At 37.8% G+C, this 22,537-nt stretch overlaps 1 protein-coding gene across 4 annotated transcripts in view; it reads left to right on the forward strand.

Moving 5' to 3' along the window:
* The window catches only part of CTBP1 (C-terminal binding protein 1), a 237,817-nt gene that overhangs the window by 53,959 nt on the left and 161,321 nt on the right, over positions 1-22,537 (forward strand). For all 4 annotated transcript variants that reach the window (XM_051798600.1, XM_051798597.1, XM_051798598.1 and 1 more), the window contains exon 2: positions 2,469-2,627. In XM_051798600.1, coding sequence (XP_051654560.1) covers positions 2,579-2,627 — 49 coding nt within the window. In that variant the 5' untranslated portion in view covers positions 2,469-2,578. The remainder of the gene's footprint in view (positions 1-2,468; positions 2,628-22,537) is intronic.

Here is a 22,537-nt window from a genome sequence, read left to right on the forward strand (position 1 = left end):
ATATTCGTAAATCACTTGGATTCTCACTTTATCCTAAAATATTGAACTACAGAAGTCTGATGTTAAATACTCTTTGGTATTTGGTGTTCAGGTTTTTAATTCATTAGGCAGTGTGCTTGTATTTTTAGTGAATTTCTCAAATACAATTATTCATGTTGTGGTTTGGTAATTGCAGTAACTAACGCTTCCATAATTATAAGGCCTTTGTTTTGCTGGGAAATGCTTCCCATATCATCATCTGCTCTTTGTGTTGGAACTCGATGTACAATAAAACCGTATGAGGGTTCAACTTAGAATGGTGTTAACATGTTAATTTAATTTTTTGCTCAAATTTTTTTTAAACTTATGACAACTTACTATCAATAAAATATTTTTTAAACAATGTTTAAAAGAAAAAAACCTACTTGATTTATATGGTATGCTTTGAAGCTACTGTAGACAGATAGAAAACATCTGGTGACACATTCAGTGGTAGGTCAATAGTTACAGATGGTCTGTTTTTTACAGCTGTCATCCAGCTTTGCATGCAGAGTGACTACAGTGGAAAAATCTTTTGCTGAATGAATAAACAAAACAGCACAAGGAGGCCAGCAGGCATATATGTTTCTACAAGATGGGAAATTAAATAAGCTATAAAAATTTAAACCAAGACTAGTGTTTAAAATGTTCATTATGTTCTGGTTTGGGTTTTATCCCTTAGATCTTTCTATGTGGTTATTGGAGTGATAAGCAAATAAATTAAAGACTATTTTAGGACTGATCCTCTGCACAAGTTTAGGGTGTTGCTTCAGCAATGACTGGTGGTTATATTGTTGGCTTTTAAGGTTTTAAAAGCAGTGTTAGGTTTGATGTAGTGCTTATGCAGTCTTGTAACAGAACCACACTGAATATTGAAGAATGTTGTATTTTAGAAGAATATAAACGTTGGGAAATGTAAGAGAATTTCAAAAATGACAGTATTCTTTTTGTTTTTTAAAGAGTAAAAAACTGGGTTTCTACATTCTTCATCAACTCTATAGATGATGGGATGTTATATTCAGCTGTAGTCAGATATTATGCAAAACATCAGAAGAATCTTGAATTTGAGGATAAAGAAACAGAGGTGTAGGGGGAAAGTGAAGAGGAGGATGAAGCTAAATGAGTGTTAAAAGCATGGTGAATGTTGCACATTAACTCCATTTTAAATGAGAAAAAAACCCAAACCCACAAAGAAAAAATCTCTGTTAGAAGTCCAAATGCACCAAGCCAGGTAGCTCTGATAAAGATACTTATTTTAATGCAAATGTGCAGTTCTTGCTATTCAAAATATTTTTATCATTTCACTCAGAGTGCATGAATCTTGATCATATGTTGAAGTGTGCCTGTGTTTGGTTTTAGTAGAGCTGAGCCTCTAGAAAGAAACAAGCAGATTTCTAGGTTCAGTCACTTGTAAGGCCATTTAATCCTATCCACTGATGTTGAAAGCTGTTGAGCAGGAATAAAAAGGAACAGGGAGGTGGATTATTTGGCTCAGTTTAGTGTGCACTGTGCTTGTAATACAGTGTGGTCTGAGTTTGTTTCTCAAAGGCTGCTGAAACATTTAAAGGTGGATAAAAGTGGTGCTCTGACTATGCTTTTTAGAGGATCTGGATTGTTTTTTCCCGTCCACTTGCTCATGTGCATTTTATATTCTAATGCTGTGATTGGACTGTCACTGAGGGATTTTTTTTCCTCCCTCTCACCCCATCCCCCCCTTCCTGCTTCTCAGTGGTTTGGCTTGAAATGCAGACTGCTTGTTGCAATACCCTCACGCTGTCTTGCCCAGCTACACGGGATCTGAAAAGTGCTTAGCTGTATTTGCTGCCAAAGAGCTTGCCTAGTCATGCATAAACCTGCTTTAAATGCCATTTGGTTGATATAGATGTTGGCATTCTGTGTTGTCTCCATGATGCATTTCCTCGCGTCTGTGCCCCTTGACCTGTTTCCTTCAACTCCCAAGTTGAAACTCTGGTTTCCTTCATCATCGAGGGCTTAAAAGTTAAGAACGAAAAGAGCGTTTTCTCTCCCTGCGAGCTTTGCGATGCAAAATTGTGGCTTTCCAGCTTCCTTTCAGGTGAACACATTTCTGTCATTTTATGGGAATCATGTGCCTGTGCCCATCCAGGATACCTGTGTTGGCTGGGGGGTTGTTCAGTGAAAGGGCAAGAAAGTATTTGACAGTCAAAAGGCAGAAAAGAGCAGCTGTCTCGGAGCATTTCGACACCGACTTGTCTGAGCTGTGCCCTGTGCTTTGCATCTCTCTGTGCTTAAAAAGCAGTTTGTTGTGAAATACCACATTACCTAATATGATTTAAGAACTTTATGGTTTTGTTTTTTTTTTTTTTTTTAGTTCTTTAGAATACGTGTAGATCATCTTTCTGGAAAGAGGGGCCAAAAAAAAAAAAAAAGGTGTGTTTTAAAGTTTAGTAATTTTATCTTTCTGTTCACAGGTGAAAATAAGTTTATAAAAGACTGAGCATTTCTGACTGGTGGCTGGTGTGAGGAGACCATCACCAAGCTGTGTGGGGACGTTCTTTGAGCTTCCACTCTTACATCTCTAATGGACAAACACAAAGTGAAGCGGCAACGTCTGGATCGCATATTTGAAGGTTGGGCATTTCAATTTCTAATGTTAACTGTGTTAATTTTGTGGATTACTGATGTTTCTGAAGACTGGAACTCTTTTCTTTCGGTCATTCAGTGCATTTTTAATTGAGTTGCAGTTCCTGTTGAGATGATACTGACTGTGCACAAATGCTGAAAACAGATCTAGGCAAATAAAAGCAAGTAGAGTGTGAACTATTCTACAGTTGAGTTTGCTTTCATCTTAGCATTTTACAACATTCTGCTCAGACATTGTGACAGATTGTGGTTTTCTATAAAATAACAATCTTAAAAGACTAAGGTGACCACATAGTACTCTCAAGGGTCTTTATCTACAGGCTTGCTCCATGTAGATTGATTTAAGAGCCTCTATCTGATCCTTGAAAGGAAGTAAAAAAATCAAGTGAAAGCAAAACACAAAAAATATTGCAGAAGGCCCCCAAATTTAATGAATATTAATAAAAATAGCCTGAATTCTAGTTAAAGGAAGATAATCGTTAGGGTATGTCATTTTACTTTAAGTCACAAATGACAAATTTTATATTCCTGGTATTCTCTGCAAATGTGCTTTTAGAGCTGGTGTGAAAGCAGGTCGAGGGATAAGGTGTACTATTTGTAAGAATATTCATGAATGATTTGGACTAAATTTTTATAATGAGATCTTAGATCCTCTTTAAAATGCAAGAAAAGAGTTAATTTCATTTTGACACTCTGGGTGTCAGTGTACAGACTTGTGGGCACATGGTCTCTGTATCCTGTCTGATGCTGAAGCAGTGAACTGCAGGTGAAACATTTGCTCCTCCACACATTGGTCTTCAGACTCTTTCGTGGCAACCACGTCGTGGGAGCAGATGATTTCTGTCCTTGTCTTTCCCCCTTCCTTTGTGCCAATATGAGTGTGACCGTATAATGAGCTACATTGAGAAGATGTCTCATACTGAAAACACCCTTTTTTGTTGATATATTTTCCATTTAGGTAAATTCCTCAGTCCGGATCACTGTTCTGCTGACAAAGCAGTTGCATGGAAGGGGCAGTTGGAAAATGTCAATGGGGGTTGCTGGGAGTTGGAAAATGTCAATGGGGGTTGCTGGGACTGTTTAGCCCAACGTGGCCAGAGAAAGAGACATTTTATCCAAGTATCAAAGGGTGCAGTTCCACATTGGGTTTGGGTGATTAATCTCCTTGTTAGTCTCTTCTAAAACTGGCCAAGCCCAACCACGGTTGCCAGGTCCCACCTAGACTGGTTGGCCAAGTGGCCAGTTGAATCTGCTCACTGGAGACTAATCCCTGCTCAGAGAAATGGGGAACTGACTGCTGAGGACAGGGAAATCGTGAAAGCTGCCCCACTTTCTGGGCAGCTCTACAGTTGCATCAGCTAGAAATGATCGAGGAGTGTGCTGATGCAATGCACGGTCATCTTCTCGGCTCCCAGTCTCGGGTCCTCATCCTAAAGTCTCTGTATCTGACTCTTCAATAAAAAATGGAGAATATTAACTCTTTTTGGTTGGTTGATTTTGGCCTGTGTTAGTCAGATGAATCAGCAAATTCTGAAGAGGAATGAGAAACCTGTCCCTTTTGGTGGCAGTCAGATCAACTCAACCCACTCGGTGCAATTTCAGCCTTCTTATGGGCTCACACTGAGCAGCAGAACAACTTAAGAGGGCAAGAAAGTCTGTGATGATGTGGGAAGGAATGTTGCCAGGGACAGAGGTGACAGACCAGCAGCCACTGTGACTGAAATAGCAGTGGCTTCCCCCAGGCTTCGTGCTCACATCTAGTGATGCTGTTTAATCAGTGCCTTTTGTCTGGCTTGTTTTTCCCAGCTCTGCACAATTCACTGCATCCTACAGTGAAATCTGTGCGGCCATGCAGTGCAGGGAATTGATCCAGTTGGAAAAAAACATAGGGAAAAAAGTTGTTTTAGCCACCTCTGCTTCCTAATCCCATTTACCATGTGCTAGACAAATAGCCAGGTTGGAAAAATAGAGTGGGAAGACAAGGCAGAAGATGGTCAGGAGGAGAAGGGGTGAAACAATGGATAAGGAAACATGCTTGGAATTTTATGGTTATGGGAACCCAATTTGGCTCTTTAAAGTGTTTGAGCTGTGTGCTGCTCTTGAGTGTCTGTGTGCCCAAATGTTCTTTGAGGCTTGTAAGCACATCTCTCTGGTTGATGATTTTAAATTGCTATCCCTGCAATTGTGTCAAGTGGGATAAAAACTAGGGGGCTGGTTTGTTATAGAATGGCTTTTTTATACATATGGTCCTGTTCAGATTTAAAAATTAAATATTCAGAATAGGTCTCTAATGTATGTGCCTTTGATAACAACCTAAGTGTTTTATATTTTGGAAATATGCATAATGTTTTACAAAGCTCAGGAAATGTAATGAGCTTTTATAGGTGGTTTATCTTCTCTATCAGCTATTTTTTGCATCAGTCTGTACATAGCTTTCTTCTCTTGAACTTTCCCTCAGAAGAGAATTATTTTTCAGGTGCATTTTATTTTTATTGCAAATTCACTTAGAAACAGGCTGCAATAATTTACTAACTACTACTAAATATGTATTTTTTTATAAATGGTTGAACATAATATGTGATGGGCAGACATTAATATATTATTTTATCCATAAAGAAACACTAGTGCCATTCTGGTGGTGCCATATAGCATTTCATCACTGTCTCTATCCCTCTTGGAGGAGGGGATATAACAAGTTGAAGTTCAGGTTTTGAAAAGTTAATGGTGTGGACCAGATCCCCAAACTGAAATGCTCACGTTGGGAACATGACACAGGGTTGCACACAGCTTTTCCTGTGGGGTTCGTGGGTTACCAGAAATGCTCTGGCAAGTTGGATAACTGTGCAGGTACTATGTTGTTTGAGTTGATCTGCTTCCCCGTGCCTTTAGGCAATTTGCACACTTGCTTTTAGTAACTAATCATGCAAAATAAGCAGATTGAACAGGCAGCACTGGATTTCCTATCACCTTGTGAGCTAAGGATAGTATGGGAGTAGTACTGATAAATTTCAGTTGATACTCAATGCAAAAACCCCCCCCTGTTTCTATTACTTTGGGAGCAATTAGTCCTCTCTTAATGTAGCTGAGTAAATGATTTTGTCTCTGAGGTACCTGTGATTCCCTTCAGTGACTTCTTAAATATCAAATTGAATATTTGCTTTTAATCCCAAAGCTGTTTGCAATTATATTTTCGTGCACATTTCAATTGCTGTTGAAGATCGTCCCTTGAAAAAGCCAGGTGTTAAATTCTGGTTTCTAACTTCCTCCTGTAGCTGTGAATTATACTTAGGCATGAGGACATGATTTGGGGCACTCTGAGATGCTAATATTAATCTCACTTCACAATTTGTAAAATAACATTTAGGATTCTTCCCTTGAAGATAAATGGTATCAAGGCATGTGAAAGCTTAATTAGTTACTGATTATATTGTTCTTTGTCCCCCTCTCCGGTGATGCTGGTGATTGCAAAGCATAATTATAGCAGTATACATTTGGCAGAACAGTTGGAAGTGTCACAGTGCAAAAATAAAATGTGTTCATTTTGTGGGTAATTTGAAAAATTCAAAATGTTTTTGGCATTTTGAAAAGTTGTTATCTCTAATTAAGGTATTATTGTGCTTTATATTGTAGCAAACTGTAAACAATGCTGTGTATTTGCTTATATTCTAGAAATCCTTAATTAAATGTGTGTATGTTTCACTGACCCTTCCTTGGAAGTTATCTTGGAATGTCTGACCTCTGTTGCATTTGCTGGGCACCAAGAGATGAAGCAGGAGGGAACAGGAGGTGGCTGCATGTGGGGAAAATTTTGCATTGTCTGAATTGTCTGTGAAGGGGCTTGATGAGCACAGTGAATTTTCTCCAAATACATCATTTTGTGTAATACACAGTGCTCAGGCAGCCACTGCTCTCCAAGCTTTAGGGAACTCTTTGCAGGGGGGAGCTTGGGGACACTGGTGGAACTGGGAGGAGGAAAGGGGTGGCTCCTCTCTCATTCCATCTTGCTTGTTTACACAGGTAACAGGGATTAAACTACGGCACAATACTGGAAATGAAACTGCAAAACTGAGAGTGACTTTTCCAGTTTGATAATTGCTTGAAACCAGAAATGTCTTCCCAGAGCACCTCATGTGATATTTACACAGCAAAGACTGCAGCATGTGCAAGTACAAGTCTGTGAAGACCCTATCTGCCCCCAGACAGATGTTCTTTTAAAAATTTTTTTTCTAATTCTGCTTTTAAGGAGGCAGAAAGCATCTTAGCACACCTGAGAATTCTCAAACACTCATTCGAAGTCTTTTCTTTTTCCTTTTTATGCAGCACTAGTATTCATCTGCAGGTTATTCTTTATACATGTGTTGCCTCATCCTTTTTAAAAGTGCCCAGAAGAAAAGTTGAAATGTTTTTTAGCTATTTTAACAGTGCCACTTTGTTACCTAAGGAAAGAAGGGTTGGCCAGGAATTGAATCATGAATTGGAAAATAAAGTGCATATTAATGGGATGAATTTCTGAAATTTCAGATAAAATCTCTCATCTTTGCTTTTATGAAGGGCAGCCTTTCTTTGGGAATGTTTGATTACTGGCAAATACCCAAGTGTGACACAGTTTGAAGGACAGTAAAAGTGCACGATAAACGAGTAGTTTCTTTTCAAGGACATGGCCTAGGCTTTCTTTCCCTGTAAGAAAACATCCATGTTTTTAGAGCTTCTTTTTTTTTACTTGTTGTGCTATATTGTATGAGATTCAGTAAGATGAATCCACCTCAGAGTTGATCTGGTATGGTGATGGTTCCAGGAGGAATGCAGAGAAAAAAAAGCAGGTATGAATTGAATTTAGTTGTCTTTCCAAATTGATAAAGAAATCTCGAAATACAGAGTGACTTAGTTCAAAAAAATGCAATCTCTTTCCTGATTTTTTTTTTTCTGCTTTTGCTTGTGCATGTAGTAGCTTGGCTTCTTAACAAGTGGAAAGTACCAGATTGACAAATACCAAGTGTTTTTTCATGACCACTGATGGATCCTATCTGGCTGGTGTAAACTGTGATTTGACCTCTTGCAGTTGTGAAATTAGGCAGTTAAGTTTTCTGCATATTAATAGGGGAGGTGGCCTACTTTGGCAAGGTCTGGGTTCTCCCTGAATGTGAAAAAGGCTTTTTACTAAAGTTGGTATGTACTGTGTAAGTTGATCATAAATAAAAGGAAGGAGGAATAAATGTTTGCAGGCAGTGAGTGCCCTTAGCTCTTTCTGACGTAAGTGAGAATTGCAGATGTTCTTTGGAGAAGAAGATAATCAATTTTCTTAACTGACACCCAAATATGAAAATGTTCTTTGTTGTCTCACTTGCTACAGATATCAGAGAAAATAAGGAAATAGTACAATGTGCAGATGAGTTTTCTTTATGCTGACTGATCTGAGTACTAGGCACACTAAATATGCCAAGTGTTTCTTAAAAAAAAGGGATTAATGGGCTGCCTAGTTGCTTGGTGTCTTTGACAGGCTTTAGAAGCCAGCTTAGTGAAGGATTAGGGCAGCAGAGGGAGCTAAAAGATTCCTAATATTTTATCATTTGTTTCCTAAGTCAAAGTCGCTCTTTTATAAAGTACCAATTAACCTTTGCAAAAATGTAATTTTCTAACCTTAAGTGCCTTCAGCAAATACATAAGGGTTTGAACTGGAGAAAATTCCTTTTCTCCCTAGAAATCCAGTATAAATTAAATTAGGAATCAGGTAGTAAAAGCTACCAAAATCTTTCTGCAGGAACAGCTATCAAATCTTTCAACTGTAACAAATGAAAGTGTTTAAGCAAGCAGTTTTCTATGGATAACCTAAGCAGAATATTCTATGACAAAACCAAGTTACTTTCAGATACAAGTGTTTTAACATAAAAATACACACTTCTGCGTGTTTCATACAAGTGTTGTTTAACAATTCAACACAGTCTGTGTTTTGCTTGTAAAAACTTTGAAAATATTTTTGAGTATTTTGTAATATAGAGAATTAGGTAAAAGTTGCCTTCAAAGAACAGGAAGGCTGTTCAAAGGACTAAGATAAGTTGACTTTGAAATAATAAAATTAAAATGGTGCCACCATGAATCGTCACATAACAAGATCATTTGCCACTTCCCAAATACTAAGGAAAATTATCTGTATATTTAGGGTGTGTTTACCCTAATGAAAAACCATTCTTTATCTCATTAGAATTATAGTTGAAGTATATTATGCACAGGCTTATGTTTGGTTTCTGGTTTTGTCCTTAATATCAGTATTTACAGTGCAAGGTGGTTTTGGCTTTCTTTTGGGCTTACTGCAGTCACCTGCTTTTGTAATCTGAGTCTTCAGGGTGTGCTACCTAAACAGCTTTTGGATTTGCATGCACTTCAGCTACTACAATGTTCCAGACATATTACTAGCAACAATGCAAGCTGTATGAAAAAAGAATTAGCTTAAAAGCCCATTTTGCCCTAAATGATGCTAAACAGTAGCTGCTAATGAAAAGCATTACTTCAACAAGAAAACTGAGAAAAAAAAGAAACCATATGGAGAAAGGAATCTCAGTGAGATTTTTAGATTTTGTTGAAACATTCAAGTCACTGATTCATTATGAATCTTTTAAAGAAAAACTGTGCTTTTGTGCAGTCCAGCATTATATATTTTATCTGCATTGCTACATTGTGATTGGTATATTGAAATAAAATACACTACTTGCTTATGACAGCAGCTATGTTCAGCTGTGATATATCCACACCACCACATCTTGACACTAGAATGAAGTCAGAAGAGTTTCCTTTAATGTTGGTGTCAAAGACAGTTTTAAATACAGAAAATAATATAGCATGACACTAGTTTTAAAGGGTTGTAATAATTGTATTTGTAGTATCATAGATATTTGAGTCAAAATTCAGTATGTAACTACATCTCATGATCTGATTCCTGAATAGTCTTCAGAGAATTTAAAAAGTATTTTCAGACTTCATATTTACCTTTTATACAGTGCAGATGAGTGCCTGGTAAAACTTTTAAAAGCTTTAGAAGTACTTGGTAATATGTACTTATTTCTGCCTGAGGTCAGGGAAGATGCACTGGAAGGCCTTGATTTATATGTAGCTTTACACTGTGCTCTGAAAAAACTGAGTTGAGCAAAGATTAAGTGTCTAGGTAAACATACTGAAAAATTTAAGTAGTCATCTAATTAAAGCAGTTGTGTTCAGCTTTCACAGAGGCAGTTCCCATCCTCAGGGAAGTGCAGTCTGAGATGCAAAAAAGGATTTTATTTTGTTTCCTGCCTTAGTGCAGTCAGGAGTGTGATTATGCAAGTGGATACAAGAAAATAAAAGTGGAGACAGTCTTCCAGTGCTGGAGGCATCTGCTGCTCCATCCTTGTGTCCTTGTTCCACGAGGTCAGTACTGAACCTGAAGGTTTCCTTTCCTTAAACAGGAGGAATTGCATGCAGGCTTTGCCAGGGGAAGAGTATCTTGCAGAGATGTCTCTCCTCCTTAGAAAAGTCATTGTGATCTGATGAACAGGTCATTTGGAGTTAAGAAACCTGTGTTTTATCTGGTAGTTCTTCCAAAGTCAGGTAGCAGGTTAGAAAACAAAAGCTGCCTCTGTGCCTTTTCTTTTTCTGTGACAGAAAACAGTCTGTTGGAGAATTTCAGAGCTACTGGGATATAAATAGCAGCAGGCTGTTGTAATACTCTTGGAATCCCTTTAAAAGGGAGGCTTTGCTAATTGTGAAAGTACCTGGCATTTGCCTCAGGTGAAAGCACACCCATTGGTACCACTGGAGATCCACAATCCTGCAGTGATTCATGACCCTGCTCAGATACTTAAATAAAAACGTTCCTTCTTCCTTTCCTGTGAGAACTAAATTTAAATTGCTTGTGACTTTGAGCAGATGTGTTTGGGACTTTTTTTTTTAAAGGCAAAAATTAGCTGTTAAAAATTACTCATGTTTCCCTTTTCCTGGTGTTTATTTTTCAAAGCATCGTCCTATGCACTGAATGTTCAAACCTGTCATTCTGTCGTTTAAATGGAGACACACCAAAAAAACACACCAAAAATTACAGGTAATGGCACTAGGACAGCAAAAGATGAAGAGTAAAGACTCTTTTTTCTTTTGATCCTGCCTCTATTTTTCAGAAAGTTTCCTTGTGTGCTAGATGATGACACTCAAATACAATTAGACTCTGGCTCCTGCTAATAGGTAATCAAGAATAATTATAAGTGTTAATTAAATACACGATAAATGTCTCTTTTTGTCAAGGAGTGCACATTTGAAGAAATAGTTTTATTAAGTGCTAAGAAAACTTTTTTTTTTCCCAGGCAATTTTATCACTGTTTTCTTATTCCCTGCTGTTCCTTTCTGTCTTGATTGTATCAGTCGTAGGCATGTGGTGTTTTCCTGGGTATCAAATACCACTTAGGCAGGTGCTGCTTAGTTTCCACAACATCTGCCAGTCATTTTTGGTGGTGGCTGTCAGTTTAGCCAACCTGCAGATGGTCATCTTTGCCTGTTTGTGTGGTGCTCCACAAACTCCCATCCCTGTTCCCCGAGTGCTGCTCTGTGCTTACATGCAGGCATCACCAATTTATCAAACTCAAATAATTTAGTAACACTTCTTCTTGCAATAAACAAAAGCAGCTGTGCTCTAGCTATCCTTATCTGCATGAATGCATAGATTGTAAAGGGCTTTCCTGATGAACAAGACAAAAGTTTAGGATTTCAAACTGGAATTTAGGGCATGCAAGTCAGAAGGACTAGATGCTGATGTTTAGAAACAATATAATAATGCAGAGAATGAATTAGTTACCATAGTAACTGCTTTGTTTTAATAATTTGGTGGGGCAATGAATAGAAGGAGCTCAGAAAGAAGTAGTAGGAATCTTAATTACATGTTGTGCAACGTGAGTGGCTTTGTTCATTAATAGTGGAAATTAATTTGATTTTATAACAGATTGAAGAATGAATGTATAAGTTTTACTTTGGAAGGGCAATAAGAATGATTTACAGGTTTTTTTATTCTTATTTTTTCCACTCCCTGGGGAAAAATATAATCACATTTTACATTTTATTATGGCAATGCACATTATTGATTTTTTAACAATAAAACATGCTCAATATGCTGCATTGTAAGTGTGGCTTCAATCTGTGTGCTGTGATTTGTTGCCTGGCAGTTGTTGGCAGCCTAGCAACATGCTTCAGTCCAGATCTGAAAAGGATATAGACACCCAAAGTTAGGAGTTACAGGGAAGGCAGGTTTCTCAGTATTTCAAAACCCATCTAAAATCATCAGTGCCTTGAAATCCCTTTGCACTTCATGGATGGCTTTCAAGTACCCTCTGTGCTTCAAGATCACAGAATCACAGAATGGTTTCTCTTGGAAGGGACCTTAAAGATGATCTGGTTCCAACCCCCTGCCAGGGCCAGGAACACCTTCCACTAGACCAGGTTGCTCAAAGCCCTGACTTTGAAGATCATCTTAACTTTCTTTCCCCTTGCAGGTTTGAGCAGTTTAATGTGCATTTTTTGCTTGAGACAAGGCAGGATCCTCAAACTGAATTAGCTCTTTTGGAGGCAGATGCACAGCAAGCAAAACCCTTCTGTGATCACATGCAGCACACATCAGCTGGAGCCTGTTTTGCAGAAAGATAGTGGGCATGATGGTGCTTTATTCAAGAAAGTCACATGCAGGGCACGTCCCAGCACCTCTCCTAAGGCAGCAGTTGGCTGGGTTGGATATACCTCTGTGCTGATGAGTCAGTCTGTGTCCAGAGACCGGCTGGTGTCGTGGAAGGGATTACTGCTCCTGTCCTACCATAGCCATTCACAAAGCAGGGCCTCTAATTTTAGTTTGTATTCTCATCTGGTGCCCTCCCCTTTTTTTTCCCCTTCTCCTTAATGAAACTTGTAGGAACTCAATTCTCCTTGAGAGTACTGGCAGCTTTTGGCTGAAATTTGCTAGTCAGTTAAGGATTTAATTAAAGAGGGCTCAGCAGGTAGATGGACAGATGCAATTAGGTAAACCTGACTTCCTTTGAAAATCTGTCTGAAAGGTGCTTAGATATTGCAGACAGAAACAGAAAGTGCCACCTGGTTATTCCTTGGCCAAGGAAGTGATGTCCATTACCAGACTCAAACCATGTTCCCTCCCTAGACCAGGGAGTCTGAAAGTTGTTTCTGCAAAGCGGCACCGCTTTGAACAGTGTCTCTCCAATAGGCAAGAGGGTCTTCCCATGAACTGGGAGACTTTCTGTTCTAGGCTACCATCAGTCCAAAGAAGATTAGCTTTTCAAAGGGAGGTTTGTTACCCTTTCTGTGTGGTTTGCTGCTATCTGTGTGCCAGGTGATGCCAGATCAACTCATTATGTCAGCAAAAAAAAAAAAAAGGGATAACTGAGCTCAGTAATGACTCAGGAAGGGAAATTCAAGCTTCTCTGTTTCTAGTGCTTCTGTGTATATGATTTTTGAATGGAGATTTAAAGCTGTGGACTGTGTCTCTTCTTTGAGGTGAGGCCCCTCTCACTGGGCTATTCATGTCCTTGCCTCCTCCTATCTAGTCTCATAAGAAACTTGCCCCGATGAAGTATTTCTAAAAGCAGTGTATCATACCTCCAGAAGGTTTTCTTCATTTTCCCCTTCTCTCTTAGCTGTATCTTAATAAGATTAAATTGTGATATCTTTGAAATAGATGCCAGTTTGGTTTGAACTTTCCTTGGGTCCTAATCCTTCACTTGAATTCTGAAATGTTTGTTATTATAATCTTAAAGATTACAAAATCCTTTCCTGTTTAATTTTTGTGTGTCCATCTGTGAAACTTCTCAAAATGTCAGAAGATTAGATGAGTTTTGCCCCCTGTCCAAGATGTTGATGCATGGAAGTAAAGGAAGTTCATTCCAGAGCTGCAAACATCCAGTGAAGAATTTTTTAGTCAGTCGCTTGGTTTTATCTGTGTTAACCAAGTGGTTATCTTAGAGGTTCCTTGTGATTACAGGAATCAACAGCATCACTGTATCCTGGAATAGTTGATGAAAGAAGCTTCAGAGCAACTCCTAAAGGGGTTGGTGTACCAAGGGAGTAGCATCGGTGCATTTGATGATATAGGGTGATTTTGCAGTCAAACGTGGTCTTTACTTGCCTTTCCCCCTGCAATTCTAAATCTTTTTGCTTTTCTGCTTCTGTTTTCTAATGAGAGAATAAAATAATTTTTATTTCATTCCTTGTTTTCTGATGTTTCTTAAATTAATCTTTCTGATATGTATATTTTGCTTGGTGATACACGAGTGGATTTCCACTGAAATTAATTAGCATTAAATGTTATTTTTTTTAAAATTTAATGTTCAACTCTATTTCATTCACTCTGATTTTGTTGCATTAGTCCTTTATGAATGGAAACACATGCAAATATGTTCCTAAAATCAGTTTTCCACGTAGTTTAAAAATATTTAACTGTTTACTAAGTGATCAATTATAGGCCTTTTAGATGGAGAGGACTTGAAGCTCTTTGAAAACAGTGGTATTGACATGATTTAGGTGGGAAAACACTAAGTAGTGTTCCAAAACAACCATCCCTTAGGCTTATGTCTCCAAAAGCTAGTGAGGCTGGAGACCTCACAGATGGTGGATTGTTCCATCTCTCATTTTCTGTGCAGAACTGAAGGAAATTCACACTACAGGCACATATTTGAGTCTCTACTTCCAAGTTCCTCATGGAAGCACTCCTGCCCTTCCTGAAGTTGTGGATTCCTCCTTTTTAAAAGAAATACAAGTGGGGTTTCATGTCAGCTCCACCAATGGTGCCAAAGGCTTGTTGGATACAAGCTGTGGTCTCTCCTGAGTCATGAAGTGCTCCTGAGGGATGATTGATTTGTACCTCCTGGACACGATGTCATCATCTAATTGAAAAATATATTTGCTAAACAAAGTTTGTTGGATTGTTCTAGATAAAAGTCTTGTATTTCATGCAATGTTAAAAGCTCTCTTTTAAAATTATTTACGAGGCAAACTTGTAACTTATCTTAAACTTGCCTTGACTTATAGGTGAGTTTATCCTGTTGCATTGATAAAATTAGACAGAAAATTTTCAGATAGGAAGATGGAGTTCAAAGTAAAAGAGTAGTATAGCCTCATTCTATAAAAGTCACTTATGAATGTTCAATTTAACAACTGTGATAATTGAACCAAGTTAACACAGACAAGAGAACATTACATTTTGGAGTACTTAATAAAAATATTCTTTGTGCTTCCTCTGAAACTCCTTTTGTGTATATGTGAGTACACATACTCAATAGAGGTCACTTGAAAATGTAACCAAATATTGTGTATCCAAAAATGAGATAGTTTATTAAAAAAAGTTTGTTTAAACACAGTTATGGTATTCCTGCCACCTGACTCCTTAGGCTTGGAGTTACTATGATCTCTGATTTGCTTCAAGTTTGTTTCCATTTAGTGTTTTGTGTCCCTTTACTTGTGCAGTTCTCTGGTCTGGATGCAGTTTGTATCTGTTCCACTTTTTGTTTTTTCCTTCATGCCTGAGCATGGCAGAGCTTGTTCTTTTATCAAAGCTAGACTCTGGTTCCTGGAATTCTTTGCCTGTTTGCAGCAATTCTGTAGGTCAGAACTGCCGTGAAGTTCAGAAATTAAAGCCTTATCAGCATTCCTTTATAGGAACATAGAGGTATATTTTCCCTTGAAAATCTTTCTTTAATTTGGTGTTATAATTGAACTACAATTACATCCAGCATAAAAGGAGCTTGATTTATTAGTAGCAGTTAATTTAAAAGGCTGCTGGATACTTCTGCTTTCCTTCTCCAGTATGAGTGGGCTTTTTTGAGTCTTTTTAGAAGTTTTCAAATGTAGCTGAAGCATGGGATAGACCTTGACTTAGGTTCCAGGTTTACAGATGCCACTGCTTTTATAAACCTTAAACTGTGTTTTACATAAAGACTTTATAAAATAGTAGAAGCAAAGTTTTCATGATTTGCAGAAAGTCCATAAAGTCATACTTAATTTAGCTGGGCTACTTTACTATATGAAAGGTTGAATTGATCTAAAACAATTTAGCTTGGCAAAACTGCTAAAATTTCATATTTTAACTAAATGTACTGAAAACTGGAAACTTCTAGGGGAGTGATTGTATGCAGCATTCCTTGTCTGTGAAGGACAGAATAGGGGGAGGGAGGGAAAGCTAAAATTATAAATAAAAGCAAGTTCAAGCAATCATCATATCCTTGACATTATGGTATGATCTGTATTGTAGATTGGCAGTAACACCAGTGACTTTGCTTAACCATCCCAAACCAGATGACACTGTTCTCCCTAACACAATGTGTTTTGCTGTTTTCTATTAATGATGCATTTTCCTTTTTATCAATTACATTTTAATTACATTATGTCCTTCTAGCAGCATTACAGGATTATGGGGTGAGAAAATAAAAACTAATTTGGTAAAGTATAAATTTGAAAAAGGCAGTTAATTCAAGTAAAACCACTCCAATATTCGTCTACTGATGACCATTCAAGAAACAAGAAATGCTGACAGTATTGCCAATATTTTGCTGTTTATGACACCTCAACCCAGGACTTTGAACCAGATACTTTCAAGCATTGGTTTAGTGTTCAGCTGGACCTGCTCCATCATCTGTCATTACCTGTGATGCTAGTTTTATTGTAAAATATGTTGTCCACAAATGGTCAAGTGCTAGCAATTTTTTGTTTTTTAATGTTTAGCTCAAAAGAGCCACACTGATCTGGTCCTGTTTTACTTGCTGAAAGGTTTTTTGTTTTGTCTCTATAGAAGGTAAGGGTAAGCTAAAGCCTTTTCATTCTAGTTTTATTTAAGAATAATATTGATCATATGATGTTATCAGCAAATAGAGAATCAACATAGCTGCTACTAAAACAAAAAATGTATCTAGATTTGAGTTCTCAGCAGTTGGGAAGGTTATTTTAAGATACAATCACCATTTGAAGATGTTCCATTAATGCTCAAGATTAGCATATTTTTTAAATGGCAGGAAATGTGATAGAAGCATTTAGAGTATGCTGGATGGGATGCTTTCAGAAGTCAGTTTCTGTGAAGCTTGGCAATAATCCTCCACAGTTTCATGTTTTTCAAATGACATGACAGTGTCTTCTCTGAAAACATTTGGCTGGATGAAAATAAAGTGGAAGAAGATTAAAGATTGCGTGATAAGCAGGGTGTCATTCATTGACTTGGGTGTTAGTCAATTCAGAAGTGATGTGGAAAATGCATTTACAGAAGCTTTAATACCATACCTGTATGTACACTGCAAAATACTATAAATGTTTTACGCAGCAACTGAGCACAAGCATTTTTATTTATTTTTTTTTTTTACTCTTTGTTAATAAGGAAAAAAACATACTAACCTCATGTTTCAGGGGCACAGAGATATCCATAATACCTTAATTAAATCACAGATTGCTGACAGTATACTGATTACTGGTCTTGTAGCTACACTGACACTGCTGGCCTGTCTGTGTTCTGACCTCTTCAGGGTTTGGTACCAGTCAAAGGAGGGAAACAAGAATTCAAAAAGCTCGTGTGGTTTAAAGATGAGAACTACTCACAGAAATAAGTTATGCACTTGGGATTTGTCAGGTTTCATGATGTGATTTGAAGGTTGCCTCCTTCAGCTATCCAGGCTATGAGTGGCACCCTGCAAAGACCAGGGAGGTTGGCCAGGGCTGTTGCAGTTCAAAGTAGGTGCCTTTAGGAAGCAGTTCAAGACTTGCCAGAAGTTTCTGTTCTTCTCCGTGGGCTGTATGTGGATCCAACTGGCAAGAGGGAGTAAGGAACATTAACATTTCTCCTTGCAAAAGTCTTGATGAGCTCTGCTTGAAAAGTGCTTGACTCAGCACCGCACTCTACGCTATTGATAGTCAGAACATCGAGTCCCTTTCTGGGAATAAGGAAGAAGATTTTGACCTACTTTAATGGAAGTGTAGCAGTTGAAATATTCTCCTCAGCCCTAGGATTGAAAACAGCGTCCTACTTCCTGCACAGGAGTCCAAAACCCCTTACCTGTTATCTTTGCAAATCTGTTTCTGTTCTCAATGCTGTAACCAGCGGGCATCAAGTGAAACTGCTGCGTGTAGGTGGAGAAAGTGTTCCTTCCTATGTCAGATGAGTTGTAAAACTTCTTACTGCAGGATATTACAGGTTAGTGAAGTTTCATGAAGGTTGAAAAAAGTGTGTAGGTAGGTCTGTGGAAGAAGAATCCACTAGGTTTGCTAAACCAATTCTAATTGATAGACGACCTGAATGGCAAATTGCTGATGACAGGGAGAGGTTCTGGAGATTAATTACTAGTCTTGCCCTTTTTTCATATTGTTTTCCTCACTGTTCTTTTCATAAATCTTGCAGCAGGGGAAAAGAAACACTATTGAGCAAGATGGAGCTTTGGTCTGAACCCATCACAAGCTTTTCTTGTACCCTTGGTTGTTGAAGGCTTCTGTTTTCCTTGCCCAAACTTAGCAGAACTTTGGAGGGTCCTTATTCCTTTTTTTGAGGCTTCCAGCCTCATTATTAGTCAGAAATTGGAATAGCAATGCCCACCTGCAGTGCATCGGTCTATAACCCAGCACATCTCAGGTATGTGCTGCTGTGCATTTCTAATACTTTCCCATTAGGCCTGGCAGTAAAATAAATAATAATGCTTTTTACAACTTCAGATATCCATTTTATAGATCCTGTTCAGGTTTTTTTTTGTGTGTGTGTGTGTGTGTGTGTGTGTGTGTGTTTGTCTGACTCCAAATGGCTGAACTGTTCAAAGAAAGAGAAGCAGGATACCTAAAAATAAAAAGTAGCTCCCTGCACTTGCAGTAATGCACAACATGTGATTGATGTACGTAACACATCTGTGATCAGATCTCTGGAAGTGCTGTGGTGTGTGATTAGAGATATGGGAGATCAGAACAAGGAGTAGCCGGCTGCATTTAGAGTCCTTGTGGAAACAATTTCCCCCTGTAGCTGTTTCCTTACCTGTGAAAGGATGATAATACTCATCTGTCTGAGGTTTAACTCATTATTGGTTTTACAGCAAGGTGAAAAGTGTATATATATATAGGTAAAAAAAAACCCCAACAAGCTATTACAGAACAGTGCTACTTAGTATTCAATAATTTGCCTATCCAAGCAACTGCCTGTATTAAGGAATAATTGAAACATATTTACAGAGCGAATTTGAAAGAAAATAATAGCATTATCAAGCTAAAAAAGCTATAGCGTGTAATTATTATATACTTACTTCATGATTCAGCAGCTGAGCTGTTTTTGTGCATGTAAATGATTTTTACTTAATGGATTATTGCAGCAGTTGAGAGTGAGCAGCGCAGGACTCTCCGAAGGGCACACCTTGAGGACACTGCAGCAGCAATATTTTGCTGTGTCACGAGATTTTATCATGCGTAAAGGACAGATTCCTCCGTGCTCGGGAGTTTTCAAATGGAAACCACAGTTTCATTTCTGACTGATTTCATAGATGCCAGCAGTGTACAGCGAGGCATAAAGTTATTAAGAACAAACTGGTTCTATTAGTACAGGGTTGTGGGTTTTTTTCCTTTTTATTTAAATATTGCCTCATCAAGTGTCTAACTATAACAGCAGTTATATAAACTATGTCAATAAAATGAAGAAACTTACGACTACTTACAAGAATTTTACAAGTGATATCTTTTGTTTCTTTTTTTTTTTTTTTTTGAAGCAGGAGCAATAAAAATGTAAGTGGATTTTAGTTTACTGTTACAGTGCTCTATATTTGTCAAGTGCTATTACTAAACAAATATTAAAAATACTCTGTTGATTTTATTGCTTTAGTAGTACTGTAACCAGAACCACTTTACTACACTTCTCCAAGATTTCCAACACATTTGAGAGTTTGTACATACAAGTAATTTCTCAGGTTTGGACTACATCCAGTACTTCATAGAGTGATCTTCCTAAACAGCCAGAGATTTGGTACTAGATAAGACAGGTATGGTTTCATTAGGATGAGATTTATCTCTGGAAAAAGAATTAAAAATGTAATTACCTGTAAATTACTTTGAACTGAGGATCATACCCTAAAATAAGGGCAGTGGTGCAAATATTAACTAGGAGGCATCTACGAAAAAAAAGGGGTTGATGTGTCATTTCTAGAACAGTTTATCAGTCCCAGAGATGGTCTCAATTACAACTCAGTCTCTGTGCCAAGCATTCTTTACATCCCTAAACGTGTAAAACCTGCACAATGAGTCTGTAGGCTGTGCAATGCAGTATTGTGTTGACTTGTGGTTTTCTTGAAAAACAACATCTTTCTACTGCACTGATAAAGTCAAGGGAAGAATGGAGAAATATCCGGTAAACTTTGGCATTTCTGATTGAGCCTTTAATGTCAGTCCAAGAAGTAATAGGGCTGTGGAGAGATGTGAAGATGCTTGCTTTGGCCTTACCTCAAACATCTAGGTGATAACAGGAAACTTTCTGTCGAACTTAAGAGTCAAAGAAATCAAAACAAACATTCCTACTTTAAGGAACCTCGTCCTTAAAAGCTAAAGGGTAGCTTTCTGTTATATGGTAATGTAATATCTCAAGTCACTGAAATACAATACTAACTCAAAATTTTGGGGTTTGCCAAGATGCTGTTTGATACCTATCTTATTCAAACGTGTTACTATTTTCACTACCTTTGGTAGTGGTTGATCACCCTGCTGGCAGGTTCAGTGAGGAGACACCAGTTTAGCACCCATGGACAAAGTACCTTTTAACTCTGATCCACACAAGAAGGTTTAACAAATTCTGTGGAGATTTGCTCTATGAACATTTTATTTCTGGTTTGAATTCAGAGTATTGTCCCTGAGTTTAGCAGTGATGTGATGAGTCACAGTTGAGCCAGTGGTGCTAATGAGTGGAAGAAGAAAGCCTATAAAGTGACTAGGATTTTACTTGAGATGACCTGATCTGGAAGTTTCTGTCACTTCCAGTCAAATGTCAAGCAACTTGACCTTGAATAAGGTACCTCCTTTAGGTTCTTTAGGTGGTAGGAAGGATCTGAGCCTAAGAGGGGCTCAGATCAACTTCTTTGAATCTGAAGTTCATATGGGAGAGCAGTTATTTTTGAAAGCTGCCCTCTTGGCTGTGTTTCTGTATCTTCACAATGAAGGTAACTCCTTCCTGCACTGGAGTTCATTAAGGAGCCAGAGAGCATCTTAGGCTCTCGACTGTGCTGTAGTTTGAATATTGAGGACTATACTTTCTGGAACTCTGAAAGCAGCACTCCTTAAAAGCAGTGGGTGTGCTTACTTTTCAAAGGGGGACAAGGGAAAAATATGTTGTGTGTTTATGCCTGTACCTAGGTTTTGCAGTCATATTGATATGTGTATCCATGCTGCGAAGAACTTTTCAAAATTTGGCATTAAGAGGTTGAATTGCTTTATATTTTTATTTAAACTCTTTTATGTTGTTATGGTGGAGCCTACAATTATTTTGTACCTTAATTTTCACTTGGAGCTCTGTCTCTTCTTTGTGGTGTGCAATTGCATGTTTCTGTTATGGTTTTTATACCCTTGCCTTCCTAAATACTAAAATGTTTCCAATTCTGAAATGCTTTCCCCCTGTAGTCAACATACAGCCAGTCTTGGGTGTCTGCCTGCCCCTGTTCCCTTTAAAATAAGTCGTGTATCAGATATTTTTGTTTCCATTTACATCTGATATTTTGGTGGCCTTTCTTCCTCTGTGTATCAGAATCCACTTGCATCATCTCAACTGATTTTTACCAACATCCTGATTACTTATGCTCCTTCACACACTAAATTAGCATTGAATTATGTGCTGCATGAATTTACTTGACAGATAAAAGGAAGAACATTTCTTGTGTCTTGAATGAGGAAGTGAATACAGTTGAAACATTGTGTAGGCCTGCCATCTGCAAAGAGGATAGTATCTGTTTTCCTTGAGAAAGTAAAAAAACCAATGCAGTGTGCATGTACCCCATTAAAGAACTTGCATCATTTATACAAGGTACAAAAAAAGGTCTCCCAGGTATTCCTCAGTTTTTCAGGTAAATACTTTTTTTATAAAACTGGCACAAATCAGAAAACATTTGGACAAAAAAATTGCATATTTGAAGGTACATGTGGACAAAGGTACAGAAACAATTCCCTGAAGATTCAGCCTCTACTTAGGTTTTTATCTCAGGGATCTACCTGATTCCAGAACTGCAGATCTCCTGGACATTATTTCTTCTGCATGTACATTATATTTTATATATATTTTCATCTGGGTGTATCAATGAGGCAGAATGCCTGCTCTGAGTAAGCACTTTGGATTCCATCTTCAAACTCTGCTTTAATCAATATTGTTTGCAGTGATAGAGTACTGTGTAGAGTCTCCTTTTCTTGTCTAACCTCAGCCAGGAAATACAACAGATGGGTTTCACCGTGCTTTTTTGGCAAGGAATAGCATGAAAATAGAAATAAACCTTATTACATATGTGCTTCTCAGCACGATGCTTGTAATGTGCAATAAATATCACTAAAAAAGTGCAAAATTATTGCCAGTTAAGCATTAATCAGGGAAAAAAAGTTTAATAGAATGAGCTTGAGAGCAAATGCATCTTAACCTTTACATTAAAAACTGGTAGTAGGGTGTTTTTTTTTCCTGGCCCCAGATGAGATGGTGGTGTATCTCAGTGTACTGTCATGAACTGAAAGGAGATGCAGTTACATGTTTTTCCAGAAGCAGCAAATCCACTGTTGTGTGAGCAATATAACAATTATGTAATATATAACAAACTAAGGGAAAAAAATATAATTTGAAGACAAAACTGCATGTCTATTGTTTTCAGCAAAACATATTTCCACGAATTACCAATTAACGTTTTAAATAACCTGAAATCTG

This window comes from Manacus candei, unplaced genomic scaffold, assembly GCF_025592945.1.
Source record: "Manacus candei isolate 608988 ecotype Guabito, Panama unplaced genomic scaffold, ASM2559294v1 h1tg000048l, whole genome shotgun sequence".
Taxonomy (NCBI): domain Eukaryota; kingdom Metazoa; phylum Chordata; class Aves; order Passeriformes; family Pipridae; genus Manacus; species Manacus candei.